We start from the raw sequence: 18,583 nt of genomic DNA, 5'->3' as shown, positions 1-18,583 counted from the left end.
AATTCAGATATCTATAGGCTTAGGCACGAGTCAAGGAGTTGATAGAATTGCATAATCTTGCGCCCTAAAAAACACACTACTCTTTTCGTATAATTTGCTCGATCCCAAGAAAGATTATCTTTCGTTTCCTTATCCTGGGATTTGAAATTTATTCATTTTAAATCGAGATAAATTTCGAATATTTTCCTTCGGAGGGAATAGTCATAATTATTCATTACGAAATTATTTCCAACATCGAGATGATTCGAGGATATTTTTAATAGCCGAGTTTTCAGATTGTGTATCATATCAACGTCAAAACATCGAATTGAAGCACAAAAACCTCTAAATAACATTGCTGAATTTAATTAAGAAAACTGCGAGATAAGTTCGTTATGAAAATACATATTTTACGATATATTTGAAGAACATGGATATAATAAGAATACAAAAATAATGCTAAAAATATCACATTTTTAAATACACTTATTTTCGTACAAAAAATCGCAACAATACGAATTAAGACGATAGTTGAAAAAAGCAATTAATTAAAATTATAACGTTTTTATTTACTTTGTATTAAAATTGGAATAACCGTGTACTTTTTTTTCACTTTCGATTCGAATTCGGTAACTTTATCACATTAGACCGTTATGATTAAAATGTCGGTATGGTATTAATGAATAATCGATCTTCTTCTTTTTTCATGCATTTCAATAACTTATTCACTGCGTTAATCGCTTCTTGTTTAGTAACGAAAGGTTCAAAAACCAAGTACAGTTCAAATCCTTTGGTATCCTGCGAACAAAAATAGTATTCACAGGTATTTGTAAAAAATGGATAACATTTTCAAAGTACATGATCATTTATTCAACACTTACCCAACCAAGAACAGCTTCTGTTTTCAATTGTTGAAATAGTAATTTTAACGGTCTCGTAGACGAGTTGACTTGCGTATATAATTGAGTATAGAGCCTCAATAATGACTTTTGCCTCTCCGGTTCGTGATAAGGAACGTCGTAAACAGGATAAACGTACTGATGGGTGTTTTTATTTTTATAAATGAAATGACGCAATTTAGGAATCGCAAATTCGCCGGGTGAAATTTTAGGTTTTTTAATCGCTTCGGTGAGTTGTTCCAGGATATTGTTCTTTTCGAGTTTCTGTTCGAATCATAAATATGATCTATTAGCACAATGTAATAAGATTATTTCGTATAGGTAAGTTTTTGCAGATTCACCTCCACAATTTTCTGACGTGCTTCTGATAATGTGAAAAATAAATCTCGATCGACGGTTAACAACAGCAAACATGCATCACATTCGGACGTCAAATAAGAAATATGAGCTTGCAAACAGCCACTAAAAAAAAGTATACACGGTAATAGTGAAAATAAATTTTTGTTTGATAATTCCAAAACTATCCGAACCTAGGATCAAAATTTGGTAAGCAAATTGGCGTCCATCCTTCGCCTGTTCTGAACGATAAAGACGAAAATATCAAATTGAAAATTAAATGTATATCCGGAGGTTGAATATTGTACTTTTTCATTCGTACCAGGGATATCAATTGATTTTCTGCGAGTAATATCGCGAATAATAAATTCTGAAAAACGGAGAAACAAATTATGAAATTATTCACGAAAGTAAGGTTCAAAACGTGAAGATTGATTATAATTACTTTAATTTTCTGACAAGACGACGTAATAGCTTGAGTAATGTTATCACGTATGGAAGACGCTAAAGGTAAACATTCCACACCATTTAGGAAAAATCCTGGATCGGTTTCGGTAAAGTTTAAAAAGCTATTTATAAGCCGTTCTGAACCGGTTAGTAATCTTCTCAAATCGAAATTATTGTGTTGCTCGAATATTCTGGTCAATTGCGATAAAGTTAGCGTGCTCAATATTTGATTGTACACGTAGCTGAAATTAAATAAAAATCGTTTAAACTTCTGTCTGCATTGTGATCTGAAAAATCAAAAGTTACGAGAGCATACTTTAATTGAAGAACAGATAATTCGAATGAATCCGAAGGTATCTGGGATACGGAGACTAGTAAAATTGGACCTTTACGTAAAAAGGTGAATCGCGTGTTAGACGTGTTAATCGATTGAATTTCATCATTCGAATCTAATACGACTGATACAATAGCTTGCATTACACCGAATAATGTGACTAGATCGTCTTCATTGCCATATCTGAAAAATACAAACACGTATTAATTAACAAAACCGAATGCGCGTAAATTTGAGTTTTATTTTGGCAAATATTGGCTGAGTTACAGGAAAGTAACAACAATTGGTAAACATCGCGACAGGCGTAGAGCCAGCCAAAATTTCAAAACGATTGACGTGTACTTATCGGGTAATAAATAATCATAAAAAATAATCAATGTTCAGTGAATTACGTTCGGTGTCACGTTAAATTGGATCGAAGAAGAATTTATAGGTAAGTTTTACAATACCTCGAATATATCGGTTTTCCCGCCGAACTCAAAATGAAAACGTGTTTTTCCTTCTTTTTCCATTCCTCCGTTTGCCAACAAATTTCTTCATCATCTTCGTCATCGTCTTCATTCGAATCGCCTCCTAGCTTGGTCTGGAGATCCTCCAGATCATTTTCGAGTTGATCGTTAACGTCGACATCCGGAACGAATGGTTTTAAATCGGAAATTTCATCACAGATTTCATCAACGACTGTTTTCTCATCTTCGGGCTCATCAACTAAGCTTGTTGTCGAGGTTTCTTCAGGAACGTTCGTTTCAGCCTCTGCCATGTTTCGATTACGGGAAAAATAATATGATAAGGATTACCTTCACTGCGGATCATAAATTTAATGCTAAACTACTCGAATAAAAATTCAAAACATTGAAAATTTGTGAAAACATTGACTAAAATCATTTACAGTTTAGATTATTTTCCGACGGATACTTTTTTTTCAAAAAACTACAGCCGACGGTCCCAAATTAAAAATTTTCAAAATCAATTTCTCATTATCAATAAAAAAATTTTGCAAAGTGTTTTGTTTACATTTTTTTTTCAAAAAAAATTGAAATTTCTCAGAAACCTGGTGAAAATCACAATTTTAAATAGTTCAAAGAGAATTTCATAGAGATCGCTAAGGAAAGATTCGCAAATAATCAACTTTTTATCACTTTTTTCCATAAAAATAAAAGAGTGAATCATTTTATGATTTATTTCATGTTTAGATCAGTAAATCACGCGATATGATCACACCATAAACTAACGTATGAAATGCTCAATTGTTCTTTAAAAATGTATGTTGAGATTATTGAGACAATTGTGTATTGAATATTTTTGTTTGCTGAAAAACTGCATTTCTGTGGCAATGGTAAGTGCATTTTGCAGTCATTTTTAATATTGCTTCGAAAATTTGAAAATTTATCTGTCTGATATGATCGAAAATGAGTTAATTAGCGATAAAGATGAATATTTGGGCAATGCTTTGCTTTGGCATCATATTTTGAATGCGCAGCTCCATAGTATGTATCATTTCTTCGAGTGAAAAGAACGTCAATTTTCAAGTTCTCAGTGCTCAAGTTATGAGATTCTATTTCAGTGATCACTGATGATCATCTAATGAGGTTGTAATGTTCCTTTAGATAAGTTTCATGGTATTGATATTAGCTTTGTATTTCAGTAATTGACTTCAGCAAGTCGTATTTCCATTCAATCTCTTCTCGATGCTGAAAAGTCCTTTAAAAAATTGAAAATCAAAATCAAATTATTAATTTTGGAAAGATACAAAAAATGTACCATGTTCCAGCATCCAAGTTGTGTATATATTCCACTTGGATTTCAATATGTAACATTTTCAGGATCTTTGATAAGATCAAAATTTTTTGAAAACGTGAATCTGCGATCATTGTATTCTGAAATAATTCAATTTCAAGTTTACAAGTGGCTAACGTAGGGGTGTAATGTCATAAAGCCGGGTACATTTTGCGGGAAGTATTGGTGTTGAAGGTCATGGTCAACTTATGGCATTATTTATTAGCAACAGATGGAACAGTCGGAACAGACAAACTGTGCTCCTCTGCTGCAAATTCACCTCATGTCTTCAGCCTTTTCAGGAATACTCGAGTGATCTTCTTGATATTAAATAAGATTTTACTCCTCAAAAATACTATTCATTATGGACATTATTTATATTTATTTTTATTCCATCCTGTAGAATCTTACGAGATGAAGTGGCTCGTGATATTTTTATGATCCTTTGTACCTCGGATTTTTTTTACAAACAAAATACATACTTACCTACTTATCATTTTGCGGAAAGCCATAATTTCTTAATCACCTATGACGAATGCAACGTCTTTTGTACTCTAATTAAAAATGCATTTATATGACGTTCGACGATTATTAAATTGTTTTTATTTTTTATTGACATCTTCGAAACAAGAATAATGCAATAATGATACCTACATTCGTTCTTTGTTCATCCTTTTTCCTTCATCGACTTCACCTATATAAAAATCTAAACTAATTAGGTACCATTTGTGTAAGTATTATTGTTTTTATGGTAGGTACCTCTACCTATAATAGGTAAATTTGCATAAATCCCTTGCGAATCACTTGCGACAGATTCTGTGAAAAATGTTCGGAGTAAAAATATCCCATTAGTAGAATGCTCATTACAGCAAAAAATGTAACGAGAAAAATAATAACTGTTTATCGTAAAATTACTGTGTATTACGTGTATACCTATATCATGTTCTATTATGTTCAACACAGGTTTCAACGTTCACAAAAGGACAAGATAGTGTATGATACTTGATACCAATTTCAAGTGGAATTGAACCAAAGGTAATAGCATTGAATGCTGTTCAGCAGCTAGTGGTGGTTTATAGTTCATCGGATATTGTAACGAATTTATCGCCGGTTCTTTCCATCTGCGGTCGGTTTTTTCTCTTTTCGATCGACGTTACGTGTCCGGAATATCGTCTGCAAAGATCTTTAATCGTACCTATTATCTTTAGGCTGACATCGAATATCGAATAGTAAGTTTTTTTCAAGTCCTATTTTTACCTTGTTTTCATGGTAAAATAATTTCGAGATTGTGGTGTTCGTGTAATAAAATATCAACGCATCAGAATTTTGGAAATTTTGGTTCATTTCCAAAGATGGCTTGTTGATTAATTCGTCTTAAAATTGTGTTGTTGTTTTTTTTTTTTTGGACACTGCTCGATTTGAATTATTCCTCTATAGCACTCATGTAGGAATTCGTCGATAGGTAATTAAACCACGTGTTCGCGGATTTCTTTTTTTTTTGTTTGTTTTGTCAAAAAACCAGATAAAATAAATTAACCTTCATTAATAATTTCTCACTTGTATAAATACTTATACGTTTGCAAATAATCTCGAACTCGTACCAAATTGGTGAAGATAAAAGAAACGAACGCGCATGCTGAAATTTGTTCAACTTGTGTAGGTATCCGATATACGATGCTGATGCTTCTCACGCGTCCGATAATATGCTCTTATTTGTTATACGAATTTGATAAGGTTAGATAAAAAAAAAAAATTTGTACATTTCGGCATCTCGGTAAATTCTAATGTTTACCTTGACCTTACTAATTGAAGGGTATGTAAAAATTTCACGTTCTCCTTTCTACTGGTAAAAACTACGTAACTTTGACAAAGACAAGTTTCAAATTTTGACGCTGACGCCTATACTTTAAAGTACCTATCAGGCAACAAGTTATTATAATAAAAAGCTTTGTAAACCAGTTATAATTACTGTTTACTATTATAGAATTCTGCTAACTTCTCAGGAGTTATATTTTGTGTGATTTACAATGAATGAACCTGTTTCAGGCTCGGACGACGTTGACGTTTTCGTTGGTTACATTTTAACGCGTTTACATGAATGAACCGCGCGTTCCGTGATCTCGTATATAAAAATTTTCCATACGTATAATTTATTATAAATCCATCGGAAACTAGTTTACCATTCGAAATGATGGAAGAGAATAGAACATTCGCATACAGGTAATTATCCTCTCTCGTTACAACGTCCATTAAAAATCCAACAGCTAAAGCTGCACGGATGGTAGGTGGTTTTCATTCCGGTACCGGCATTTTCACGAAACTAGTTCCAAGTCGGAAATAACGTCGAATTGGTGATTTTTTCTCGAAACGTGGAAATTCAATTTTCGCATTCGTACTTAAAAATAGAACCGGTGATATCGTAAAACGATGCTACGAAAGTTATCAGTTTGATGTGTTTTTTTTTCGCGTTTCATTATTTCTCGAAATTATCTATTTTACTCCTCTAATCGTTTGGTTTATACATTTTTTTTAAGCTCATTATTAAATTAACCACCAAATTTTTTGCACGCATTAGTACTGATTCATTATCCGACTTGGTAATGAAGATAATTCTGCGTTTTTGAATATTCGCCTATTTCTTCGTTTCGTGCGAGCCGGTTTAATTTTAAAATTTACCAATGTAAGTGATTTTGAAAAGGAGTGATTTTTTTCCTCGTCATTTTTATTATTCACCTTTTACTGTGTTTATTTTTATAGGAATGGAATTCAACATAATTCTGTCGCTAAAAAAGCGGGCGGTGAGTATTGTTTTGTACCTGTTTAATTGGTTTTTCTAAAGTGTACGAAATTTTTGACTCGTGTGATCGTACCTATTCCAGGACCCGATATCGTGATTCCTGCGAGTTCTTCGATATGTACGAGTATCAACGGCGCTGTCAGGATAAATAAATCCGATGATTTCGCCAAACCTTATATTTCGGTTGCAACCTCCCTAAAACAAAGCGCCGATAAATACCAGGATCATCCGGCCTTGAGTTATAAAATTGAGGATAAATGGACGAATATCAGTTACCAGTGAGTACAATTTTACGTTCAAGTGTACCTAAAACTAAATAGACTAGAAATAACAAAATTTAATTCGAAAGTTTCGCCGCGAACTTGAATTTGATCTACTCGAACGTGTATATCTTAGTTAAAATTCTCGATTTCAACAACTGATAACACGTATCAATATTTCAATTACTCGAATGCGTGTTTTTTTTTTCATTTCAAAAACTACGTAAGTGTTTTGCTTTCGATTGGCGGTGGAGGGGTGCAGGGGGATCTCGATTCCACAAAGGTGTATGGTGTATGTAACCGATTTTCAGAATGAAAATAAGAATTTTTATTTTTTGTTTTATGCAGGTCTAAAATTACTGCTGATGCAGTTACATTGAAATTTTATCTCAAAGTACAATGTAAGCTAACATAAGTAGCCACAAATTAGCTATTGTTCGAGCTTCGAAACGAAAAATCGATGTTCACGATTCGTAATCCATTGTTATCGGTTGAATGATAAGAACTAATGCCTCTTGAAAAATTTTTTTTGGAAATAATCATCGTCGAAAATCTTTGTGAACTTGTTGATGATACTACGTTTGAAAATTTTTTTGATTTTGTTCGGACAACGTTGTTAGTTAGTAGCTACCTACTTTGTTTCTCGTGGATATAGGTACCTATCTTGAGCGAATTTTCTATCGCATGAGTCATTAATAACATTTCAAAGGTAAAAGTTTGCAAGTATTCTGTTTCAAATTAAAATTGCTCAAATTTTTGTCGGTAATTTTCTTTGTAGAATCGGTAGATTTGTATTTATTATGGTGACGAAGTTCAGTTAGCAATTATGTAATTTTATTTCGATGAATAAGCATATGCAACTCATTCGCGGTTCAATAAATTATTGTCCTATTCGTCTGCGTAGACGGTTTATTTGAAATATATAGCCTTTTACGGACGATTGATGATAATGCGAATAAAATTCACACGAGTTCGTATCTTTCGCATAAAGTTGAAACGTAGCCAACGAAGGTATATATAGGTAATTTTATACCAAGTTCAATGTTGATATTGTTATTAAATCTATCGACTCAGCATGATAACAATGTTAACCTTTCGTCATTCTGATGAAGTACATATATTTATAGGTAAACAGGTAGATGAGTATTAATTTTCAATGAAAGTGTAGGTAAATCTATCGCCAATTGTTCGCGTAAATTATTATCTCGGTTCAAAGTTCCTATTAAAAAATTAAAGTACGTGGAAATTCGCGAAAATGAAATTGAAAATCACGAAGGATTTAACACGATCTACTTATGTAATTTTTGTTCTCGTATCCTAAAGTTATCAATCGACCTAATCATTCAAGTACCTAATTGAACTCGTACAGAAGTAGGTAGTTCTATTTCAAAAAAAAAAAAATATTACGAAGGCTTCAAGCAATCAAAGATCTCAAATGTAACTAAGTAGAATGAAAAGCGCTACAAAAAAAGTAATCTGCAAATATTTTTTTGTTTTATGTGGGCAGTGAGATCGAAATCGACGTTCTTTGCGATATCTTATGGAAAAAATTTCCTAGCTATAGACGTTGGTAAAAATCTGGGTAAATAAAATTTCAGCTACGTAAATTGTATTTTGCCAAATTAAAATAAGCTTCAAAAAAAATTTTCGTAATTAAGGCACGTTAACGTTCATTGTGCTCAATTTTGATTGCTGACGTCATGAATTTTTTATTTTTTAAAACCCAAGTAACGCTTTTTCGCTTTAAAATGACACCTTTTTTCGTACTAATTAAGCAAATTTTTTTTATTATTTTGTGAAACGAGACAGACACTATAAACTTTGTTTGATGCTTTTTGTTTTGAATTGATGCGTTATATGTAGTAATATTAGCATAGCATACGAAACGATGTCTTTGTAGTGTGATTTTTTAAAAATTTTATTCGCTTCCGCGTATATTTACGCTTAACACTTTTATACCTTATACCGAACGCCGCCGTCGTCAAATAATACATACTACCTATGCATAGAAATCGAGCAGGTATCTTTGACGAATAAATTCTCACGAGAAAATATTCGCATGGTATGGCGCGTTCGGACGTCCTCGAAAAGACACAACCGCTTGCATTTCCTGCGTTATAAAAATTTTACCAGGAAGTGATCACCATCGACTGTTTTTATTTTGTTTCAGGCAATTCTACAAATCCGTACAGACGGTGGCCAAAGCGTTCTTAAAATTAGGCTTAGAGAAATACCATTCTGTTTGCATTCTCGGTATCAATTCGCCAGAATGGTTATTATCTTCGTTCGGTGCCATGATGGCTGGGTAAGTGTAATGACTTTCGACTTTCGATGGAAAGTTTCTTTTAATACATTGGTAATTATTATTAGTCATCGGATATTATCCTAAATACCTAGATGTTGATTCAATTCGCATGCTCGGTTTGAGTTTTTTTTTTCTGCAATGAAATGTTTAAAAAATATCGTTCGAGTTTCAAGGTGTTTATGTGTATGTACGAGGTATAGGAATAAGTATGCGGATAATAATTGATTAAAACTTGTAAATTTGTTGATATTTGTCGCAGCATTACCGATCTTATCAACTTACTTTAGAACGTTGATTGAATTTTTAAAATGTTGTAGCCTGTTTTCGTTGGTTCGTTCGACTTATCGAGATAATTTACGAATACGAAATCTCGCTACGTGATTGATTATTGTGATCGCGTGACTGCGAAAAATACGAAAGTAGATAGGATGAGTTTCTTTCATTTTCATTTAGATAATACGATTGCCGTATTATTTTTGTCTCGTGAGATTTTTAGTATTTTAAAACCCCTCGATCGCCTCAAAAAAAAACTCATAAATGATACGTATTCCATTGAACATTGATAATTTGTTACTGATAATAGCAGTCTAGAATCTAGATTTCCGTCGCGCGAGTACGATATATTATTGATGGAATGAGAGAGGGAGAGAGGGGAACACGCGTTGTATGTGCATGTTGACTATATACGTTCATATCTCTACCCTAATGATTGTAAAGTTGCGCTTTACATCTAGATTATGTCAATTGTACGCGGAAGTATTTTTTAGATTGAAAAAATTTTCAAAAGTAATGATATGACGTATTTAAGTGTTGAGATTGAATTATGATAAATATTAGCAATGTTGCACACCTCGTTAAGTACAGTACAAAAAAAAATGGCGATTGGATAAATAGCATAGTTGAAAAATAATGGTAAAATGATACCTATCTCGAATTTTTCATAATACCGAATAAAAATTCGAAGTTGGCCTCGAAGGGTGGGGGAGGGGGGGTCTAAAACCCCCTTCGCCGAAAATTCTGGTTTCGCAGCTAGGACTCTCTTGTTGTGGTTGACTGAAAAGTAAAATTTAAAATTTCTGTGCTTGAGCTCAAGAAATTCTTTTCGGTAAAGGTATTTTAATTGGTTGGAAAATTGTATTTTTTTTTTCTGATGAAGAAACTATTGCCCTAAGATTGTTGCCGAAGTTGATTTTTTGGTTATTAATTTACTTACTGTTTTTTAAAATGGTGGACGAATCTAAACTTCGATATTTATCCGAATCAGTCTAAACTACTATCGAATTAATCTGCAACTTCTAGCAGAATTTTACTTTTCTCCAGTTTATTGAAATTGCTCCTGAAAGCATCAATCTGATTTTTTTTTGTCAATCGCTCCTTTTTAACCGATCTGGAACCTCCATCAGGAGCTTTTCTATGATCCAGCGTCCTGGAATTACCCTTAAAATATTTTTGATCGACTTTCACTTTGTTGAAGTCTGCACATTGGTTCGGAAATTGTCATAATAGAGGAGAAAGATATCAATTTTGGTGGAGAATGCGATTTTGAAGAGGGAAAAACACTTGTCAGCTTGTCTCCTCGGATTTGTAAAAAATTATGAGGCTGCAGAAATAGTGTGGTTGACGTGCTTTAACCATGAGCAAAATTTCAGTTCGAAACAGTTGACCATCTTGGACGAGAAATCCGAAAAATTCACTCGAGGTTCCAGAATTTCTCAAAAATACCATCAGGGATTTCGTATTGAAAATCGAAAATTATTTTAACTTCGTATTTATGTAAATCAAATGCTCGTAAATTAATTTCAAAATTTTCCTTATGCAGAATTTTATACCAACCTAAGTACCTATTTAATTTAGATTTTCCATCGTACGTTTTTTTCCGAAGGCAATTAAATTGCAAAATTATTGACAAATTCTAGAATTTTAAAATATCTATGGTCTTACGGGGTGTCCAATAGTTCTGTTTATCCTTCTAATTCTGCTTCCCTGCTTTTTATCAAATTTATCAAAATTCCTATTTTTTTCAACCACACTTTGAATTTTCAATTTATTTTTCTTTTTTGTGGAATTTTGAAAAATTTTTGTTGTTTTTCTCATCTGACTGATGAAAAAATTTAGTGTAGAAATATGTACTTATCTACTCTTTACTTAGCAGATGGAAAACTACAAAAATTTTCAGACATTTTTTTTTCAAACAAGAATGTTTTTTTTTGGCAAAAACGTCTTGAAAGTTAAAGTATTATATTAAGAGCTCTTCTTTTGATATTCGCTTTTTATAGTGATTTTCGATGAATTAATTTGCACGTTTTCAGAACAATTACGTTGAAAAAGTATGATTATACTTAATTTCATTGAAAACGCTCAAAACAAGTTGAAAAATTTGAAAAACAAAAAAAATTGAAAATTGAGATGATTATTTTAGAATGTCCAAAGATATTTTAAAAAAAAAAAGAAAAATTGAGGTGTAAAATGTTGAACATCCCTCCCCTTCCCCCATAAAAAAGTCGTAAATTGCTCGAAAAAAGTCCTACTTTTTCATTTTGAAATTTTGTCAAGCACTTTGCTTACGTACCTAACTTTATAGCTGGAGACTTTCCTTTTCAATTAAAAATCCCAACTGACAACAAAAATTAATTTTGAACCAAATAAAGGGGGTCCAAAGAGGGCCTCAAAATATACCACCACTACCACCAGCCAAAATTTCACTTTTCAAGTGCTGAAATTTATTTTTCGATTTTTGTAAAATTTTTGAAAATTCAAATTTGGACAAAAATGAGAAAAATGGGAATTTTAGTAAATTGTACTAGAAAGCTGCAATTCGGTTTATGCTCTATTTTCGATTTCCCGAGTTTATTAGTGACGGTTTCCCAACCGTTCTGGAGCCTCCAGCGGATTTTCGGTTTCCCCAGTTGAAAAAAAAAAAAACGCTGTGAATTGGGTGAAAATGAAATTCTTAGCACCTGTAAACTCAGATTTACCGTCTTTGCGACTTTTTCGATCGATTTAAGCACCTATTATCAAAATGTGTTAATGACGTTCAAATCCAAAATTTTCTCCAGTGCAGTAATTATTTTTGAAAAAAAAGAAGAAGGAAATCATCGTTCGCGAACGCGTTTTGTACCCTATTTTGACCCCCTCTCCCCCCTCCGAAGGTGATGGTTTCAAACGGTTCTGGGCCCTCTAGCGGATTTTGATTTTTTCACCTCATGGATTTGGAGGCTCCAGAATGGTTCGAAACCGTTACCAATCGACTGCGGAGGTCAAAAATGGGGTATAAACCGAATTTCAGCTTTCCATGTCAATTTGCTAAAATTGTAATTTTTTCGGTTTTTGTCAAAAATTGAATTTTTAAATCGAAAAATAAATTTCAGCACCTGAAATTTTGACTGGTGGTATATTTTGGGATCCTCTTTCGATTCCTTGTGTCAGTTGGGATACTTCCCTTGTCAGAAAATTTTTTAGCTTCGAAGATCGTCAAACCTGCTTCAGGAAAAATGGTCCAGTTCATGTTCATAAAGTGATTGTGTTTGAGATTCTGCATCGAAATTCAGAGGAATATCAAGTAGTTCGAAATACAGCGGTGTCAATTCTTCGGTTACCATTGTCAATTTCTAAAAGTTAAGAGGAAAGAAACATAAACTTATCCTTACCAATGTGTTCTGTTAAATAATTTTGTGTCCAATTTTATCAACGTTACCAGAGTTCATTGACGTCGTTAAATTTACTTTCGGTTTCTGTTAATGAATTTATCACCTAATTGTAAAGTGAATGGTTGTGAAAATATTACCAATGTTCTTGTGCGGGTCATGTATGAGATTCAAGTGCAAAGCTGGCGAACAGTCGGTGTATTTCCTCGTCAAACAGACCTATACACATTAAATAAAAGGTGAAAGGTGATTTCCTCGCAGTAGATTGATGTTTTAAAATCCTCTAAATTCGAACTTAATCATATATAGACTTTTCTGTAAATCTCGTAGATAGCTTATTATAATCTGAGTCACAGCCAATCTCGAACTTTGGATAGTATTTGTCAAAACTAATTTGAAAATTTTAATCGAATTATTTCAGCGGTATTCAAGCCGGTATCTATACGACGAACTCGGCGGAAGCATGTTTACATTGTTTGAAGAAAAGTTACGCCAATATCGTCGTCGTCCAAAACACCCAGCAGTTGGAAAAAATCCTACAAGTACGAGATCAAGCTCCTCTTTTAAAAGCCATCATTCAAATTGAAGGAACCCCCAGTTACCCCGATGTGCTCTCGGTAAGCTTAAATTTTTTTTAACCACGAATAATACATATCACGTATCGCTGTTATTGTATCGTCTAATTGTACGTATAGCGTACGTTTACAAAGATTCTTTTCGTAACCTCATAGTAGTACGACGAAGGTCATATTTAAAACATTATTACAGTTTTTAAAAAATTCGCCAACATGGAACGTGAAATTAATTTACTTATATGTAACGTTATTAATTTTAATTTCGTACGTAGGTCTAGGTACATAGACATTACGTAGCCGAAAATGTATACCCAAGTACAATTTATTCGATAATTTGAGCTTTTTCATGTATCGCATGTTTCAGTGGAAACAACTGGTAGAAATCGGTGAGAAAGAATCGAACGAACAACTAGAAAAAGCTTTACAGAATACCGCCGTGAACGAATGCTGCGCTATTTTATTCACCGTAATTATACCTACTTAACGTACCTACACGTCGATAATTACCTATATACCAAACGTGTCTCTATAAATAAGACTTTTTCAGTCTGGAACTACTGGTCTGGCAAAAGGCGTCATGTTAAGTCATGATAACATTGTATTCACTGCCAAAGCTATACACGGATTGGTGAATTTTAAAGAAAAATGCGAAAGGGTGCTCACCTACTTACCGTTAAGCCATATCGCCGAACAGGTATAAAAATCAATTTTTCTGCAGTAATTTTCCTCGGATTTTTCGAACGAGTTCGAGAGTGGAAAATCCAACTTTCTTGACGGTTTTAATGGAATGTAATTGCATGTTTTGTACGAGTTAATCAGCTTTTTTTTTTGTTTATTTTGAAAACGAGTTGAGTCGTCTGTAATTTGAAAAATTTTCCGTGATTGTTGTACGAGTATAATAATGTTTTGTGTGCTGAAGTTGTACATACTTATCTGAATCCAGTCCCATGTGTGAAGTTACGATTGTTATAATTGTTTGGGGGATGGGGAGGATTACTCGATGCAGTATAATAATCGTTATTTTACGTAGATAATTTAAGATTGACTATTTTTTCAACTATATTTTTTTATGTTTTATTTCAGATCATTTTATGTTTAACGTTACAAATTGGCGGCACTATTTATTTCGCGGATGCTAATGTATTAAAGGTACGAGTATAAATAATACGAAAAATTATGGTAATTTTTATCATAATTGTTGCCGTAATGTGCTTCGTTATGGTACAATTATTACGACTACATTACGAAAATTTTACATATTAGACGAATTAACGCGGGAAAATAATTTACTAATTGATATGAGTGTGATTAATAAATGACAAAAGTTAGTGGTCATTCGCCAATAAAATCTTTGTTTACTTTTTTGTTATGTAATTGACTAAATTGGTTATTTTTTTCGTTTTTATCTAATAATAAGGTCAATTTTTTTTTTTTGATTATTCCTATTTGAAATTTCTAAAAAATGATGATTAGGTACCTGAAATATTATTATTTCATATCGATAACATCTTCAGTAAAAATTATCTTCATTGATAATTATTTCCGCTGAAATTCTCTCGTAAAATTTTCCATTTCGAGTATAATACTTTGAAAAGTGAATTTATCATTGTCTCGTATTGGAATTAGATAGGTAGGTAGTAGGTACCTATTTTATCGTTCTCGTTCAAGTATTAGCCTATTAAGTGAACAAAAGATAAGAAAGATGTAATAATTATACGAACTTTTTTCGTCGTTGAACGTAGAAAAATAATGATCTTTGTTAGGTTTACGTTCAAGTTCAAAGTCTTATTACCGGATTCCGGCGCATGTGATGGAAATTGCAAAAATTTATGTAGCTAAGCAATTAATCTAAACACGAGTACGACTGAGTAACGTACGAGGTACTTTATCTCGGAATTTAATTACGTTTTCACAATAGGAATAAAGAGAGCATTGCTCGTTGTCGTTACTTAAACTCGAATTAGGTATTTTCGAGTAAAAAAAAATCTCATCAAGAGATAACTTGTTGATATTCGTCTTCTTTTTGAAAAAATCCATAGGTATGCTTCTCGAAACCGGAAATTGATTCTCGTCCAAAGAATTTTGCAATTTGAACGATATTCTAGGTCTTTGGAACCGTGTTTTGAAGTGGTTTTCGCGTCAAACCGTTTTTTTGTTGTCTTCCATCGTGCAAATTACGTCTTGATAGACTTGCGTGTTAAAACTAGTTGGGTTACTTAGAGCTTGGCGTATGACATTGAAAAAACGTTACGATTACTTACGTTGTTGTTTTTTTTTTCACTTTGAATTTATTTCCGTTTGCAAACCTTATTATTAGTGCAATTTTTTATGGCGGAAATTTTCAAATATTGGTGTTTTTTTTCACAGGGAACGTTGATCGATAATTTGAAAGCTGTCAAACCGACCATATTTTTCGGCGTGCCTAGAATTTGGGAAAAGATTAAAGAAGGAATCGAAGCTAAAGTGAAAAGTGCACCGGTTATCAAGAAATGGTTACTGTATGGAACATCGTCTGTTATGATTCATAAATACAAACATTTATCGAACGGGTATGTTCGTATGGGTTGGTTTAAAGAATCGAGGAAAGGTTAAATTAATTGGATTTTCTGGAGTTCATGGAATTTTGTGTTTAAGAAGTAGTATTTTTCAAATGATAGGATCACGATTGAAGATAAAAGATGAATTTTGGGATTTCATTTTCAATTCGAATCATTGTCGATGCCAAAAACTATTGGGAATTTTTTTCGAGGATTTTATATTGTGAATTTTTTAAATGTTCTCTGGAGATGGATTAGGTTAAATTCATCTTCGGTGGTCGATGTGACTGATTACTGGAAATATATTTCAATTATTTTCTATTTTGAACTTCCAAATGAACTCCGGGAAATCCTATAATCGAGTTGCATAGTGTTGTAAACTCAAAACTTCCTCGATTTTGAGAATTTTTCATTCTTTTTTTTTTTTTATTATTTTTTCTAACTAGAGTTTGTAAATTTACAGATACTCGATGCCTTTAATGAACAAAATACCAGCTGTGTTTCAATATCTAGTCTGTAATAAAATTAAAGATGGTTTAGGTCTTTCCGAATGTAGATATTTTTTCAGCGGTGCTGCTCCTATTATGTTAGACACTAAAGAATTTTTCGCCGGAATTGATATACCAATTTGCGAAGTAATACACATTTTTTTTTGTTGATATATTTCATCGAAGAGTATTGTGAGATTTTATTGTCGTGATTTTTCTCAGGCTTACGGTATGACCGAAAGTTGTGGCCCGATCACGATCGCTTCGCCAATCTGTTGCATGATGAAATGCGCCGGTAAACAGTTACCTCATATCGAACTCAATATTAAGAAAACAACTTACGACGAAGAAGGCGAAGTAAGTACAGTTGGAATACTTTAATTTTTGTTGGAGTCCACCAAAGTCCTTCTTCGGTTAACGAACCTTGTCTCTTTTTTTTGTAGATTTGTTCATACGGACGCCATGTTTTTATGGGCTACGTCGACGATTTAGATAAAACCAAAGAATCAATTGATGACGACGGAAGATTGCATACTGGAGATTTGGGTAAAATAGATCCTCATTTCGGTCTACTCATCACAGGAAGGTTAAAAGTAAGTTTACTTGTCTATTGTTTAACCGCATACCTACCTGACGAAAGTCGTTGAATTTTGAAAAGATTTTTAATGTCGATTTATTCCCCATCGTTTCAGGATATCATCATCACCGCCGGTGGAGAAAATATTCCTACTGGTTTAATCGAAGAAACCATTAAATCCGAATTACCTATTATCAGTAACGTTGTTCTTATCGGCGACGCAAGAAAATACTTGACCGTATTAATCACGTTAAAAGTGAGTTACGACGCACGTGGATCGAGCTTTTTGTAAATTCCGTGCAATTTTCTGTCATAGATAATTTAAGATCGAAGTTTAATTCGCTAAGTGATAAAAAAGCGACATTTGCAATTATCTGTTCCATTCTCTCCTTCATAGATTAATATTTTTCGATTCGTGGAAAAATCTCAAATCAAACTTTGGAACATGAATTATATACTTATAGTTATCTTTTTCGATAAAAAAAATTTCCGGCCAAAATTTACTCTTCGATTATGTAATTAGGAACTAGAATTCGTACTTTGAAACGAAATTTTCGAGCATTATTCACATCACTTTGAACTATAAAGTAGGAGCATTGTTGTAATTAAAAAATTTGTTACAGAGTCTCATAGATAAAAATAACGGAGCACCTTTAGACGAATTGGATAATGTAACCAAACAATGGTGTAAACAAGTAGGAGCTACTAATATCGAAACGGTATCCGACGTCATTCAAAAGAAACCCAAAGAGGTGATTATTTTTACCTATATTTCTCCTGTTGAATTCCTCTTTCCAGCTTTAATAATTGTTATGATTTTTTTTTCTATAGGTATACCACGCCATCGAAGCAGGTATCACGATCGCGAACAAGAAAGCCACTTCGAACGCTCAAAAAGTACAAAAATTCAGAATCTTACCGAAGGACTTTTCTATCCCCTCCGGAGAAATGGGTAAATTAAATATTATCCTTTCGCTGTAGTTTTAAAGTTGAAATTACTCAAGTTTTTTTTTAAACTCAATTGTGCGATATTTTCAGGCCCAACCATGAAAGTCAAAAGGCAAGTAGTACTCGATAGATACAAAGATGTAATCGAGGAGATGTACCAAGAATAAAGCAAATTGACGTCGTACTTTTCCTGTTTATTGTTTTAATTATTTAATTTTACTTAAAAAAAACTGTGATAATTAGAGTTTTTTGTTTGAATAATTTTCTCTGTTTCTCTTCGATATTTTGTAAAAAAACCAAAAAAGTGAAGCTCGTTTAAAGTGTAGCTAGCAACACCGTAGTGTACGTTTTTTGAGCCAACGTCTAACGTTTTAAATGTTATTTTTAAATAATTTTTTTTCTTTGTTTTGTTTCTTGTTATTCGATGAATTTATGAATTTAGTTGAAATTATACCGAGATTATTTTTTTAATTTTAAGCCGATAGATAATGATTTCGAATTATTTCTTCTCCAGTTTTCCTCCGGTAGATATTTTGATTCTCGTTATTTTTTAAGTGAATTTTGTAAATTATGTTATTTATTTTATTATTACCTTTTTTTTTTTTTTTTTTTTCGTTGTTGTAGCCATTTAAGCGTACATTTTCGTAAATTAAATAAAATGTCTCAGTCTCATAGCACATC

The 18,583-nt window shown here is 32.7% G+C and overlaps 2 protein-coding genes across 4 annotated transcripts; one reads left to right on the top strand and one right to left on the bottom strand.

Annotated features, from left to right (window-relative positions):
• Positions 1-368: 368 nt before the first annotated feature.
• On the bottom strand, positions 369-2,990 carry Mon1 (vacuolar fusion protein MON1 homolog). The gene is made up of 7 exons (XM_065351604.1): positions 2,445-2,990; positions 1,978-2,178; positions 1,660-1,903; positions 1,409-1,584; positions 1,220-1,340; positions 861-1,142; positions 369-777 (listed from the first exon to the last, which is right to left on the bottom strand). Exons 1-7 carry the CDS (start codon positions 2,753-2,755, stop codon positions 637-639), a joined length of 1,476 nt encoding a protein of 491 aa, XP_065207676.1. The 5' UTR covers positions 2,756-2,990; the 3' UTR covers positions 369-636.
• Positions 2,308-18,579, top strand: LOC135836640 (long-chain-fatty-acid--CoA ligase ACSBG2-like). 3 transcript variants are annotated; one of them, XM_065351593.1, is made up of 18 exons: positions 2,308-2,428; positions 4,735-5,000; positions 5,818-5,991; positions 6,529-6,569; positions 6,651-6,846; positions 8,999-9,133; positions 13,199-13,394; positions 13,717-13,818; positions 13,900-14,046; positions 14,436-14,501; positions 15,720-15,901; positions 16,353-16,524; positions 16,600-16,734; positions 16,821-16,970; positions 17,070-17,210; positions 17,578-17,706; positions 17,786-17,906; positions 17,993-18,579. In XM_065351593.1, the coding sequence occupies exons 3-18, from the start codon at positions 5,960-5,962 to the stop codon at positions 18,067-18,069; spliced, it is 2,022 nt and encodes a 673-aa protein (XP_065207665.1). In that variant the 5' UTR covers positions 2,308-2,428; positions 4,735-5,000; positions 5,818-5,959; the 3' UTR covers positions 18,070-18,579. The 3 variants fall into 3 exon arrangements, with proteins under 3 accessions (XP_065207665.1, XP_065207666.1, XP_065207667.1); XM_065351594.1 differs by lacking the exon at positions 2,308-2,428 and adding an exon at positions 3,191-3,331; XM_065351595.1 differs by lacking the exons at positions 2,308-2,428; positions 4,735-5,000; positions 5,818-5,991 and adding an exon at positions 6,428-6,451.
• Positions 18,580-18,583: the final 4 nt, after the last annotated feature.

Source organism: Planococcus citri, chromosome 2, assembly GCF_950023065.1.
Source record: "Planococcus citri chromosome 2, ihPlaCitr1.1, whole genome shotgun sequence".
Lineage (NCBI taxonomy): Eukaryota > Metazoa > Arthropoda > Insecta > Hemiptera > Pseudococcidae > Planococcus > Planococcus citri.
This window is presented reverse-complemented; position numbering and strand designations above follow the sequence as displayed.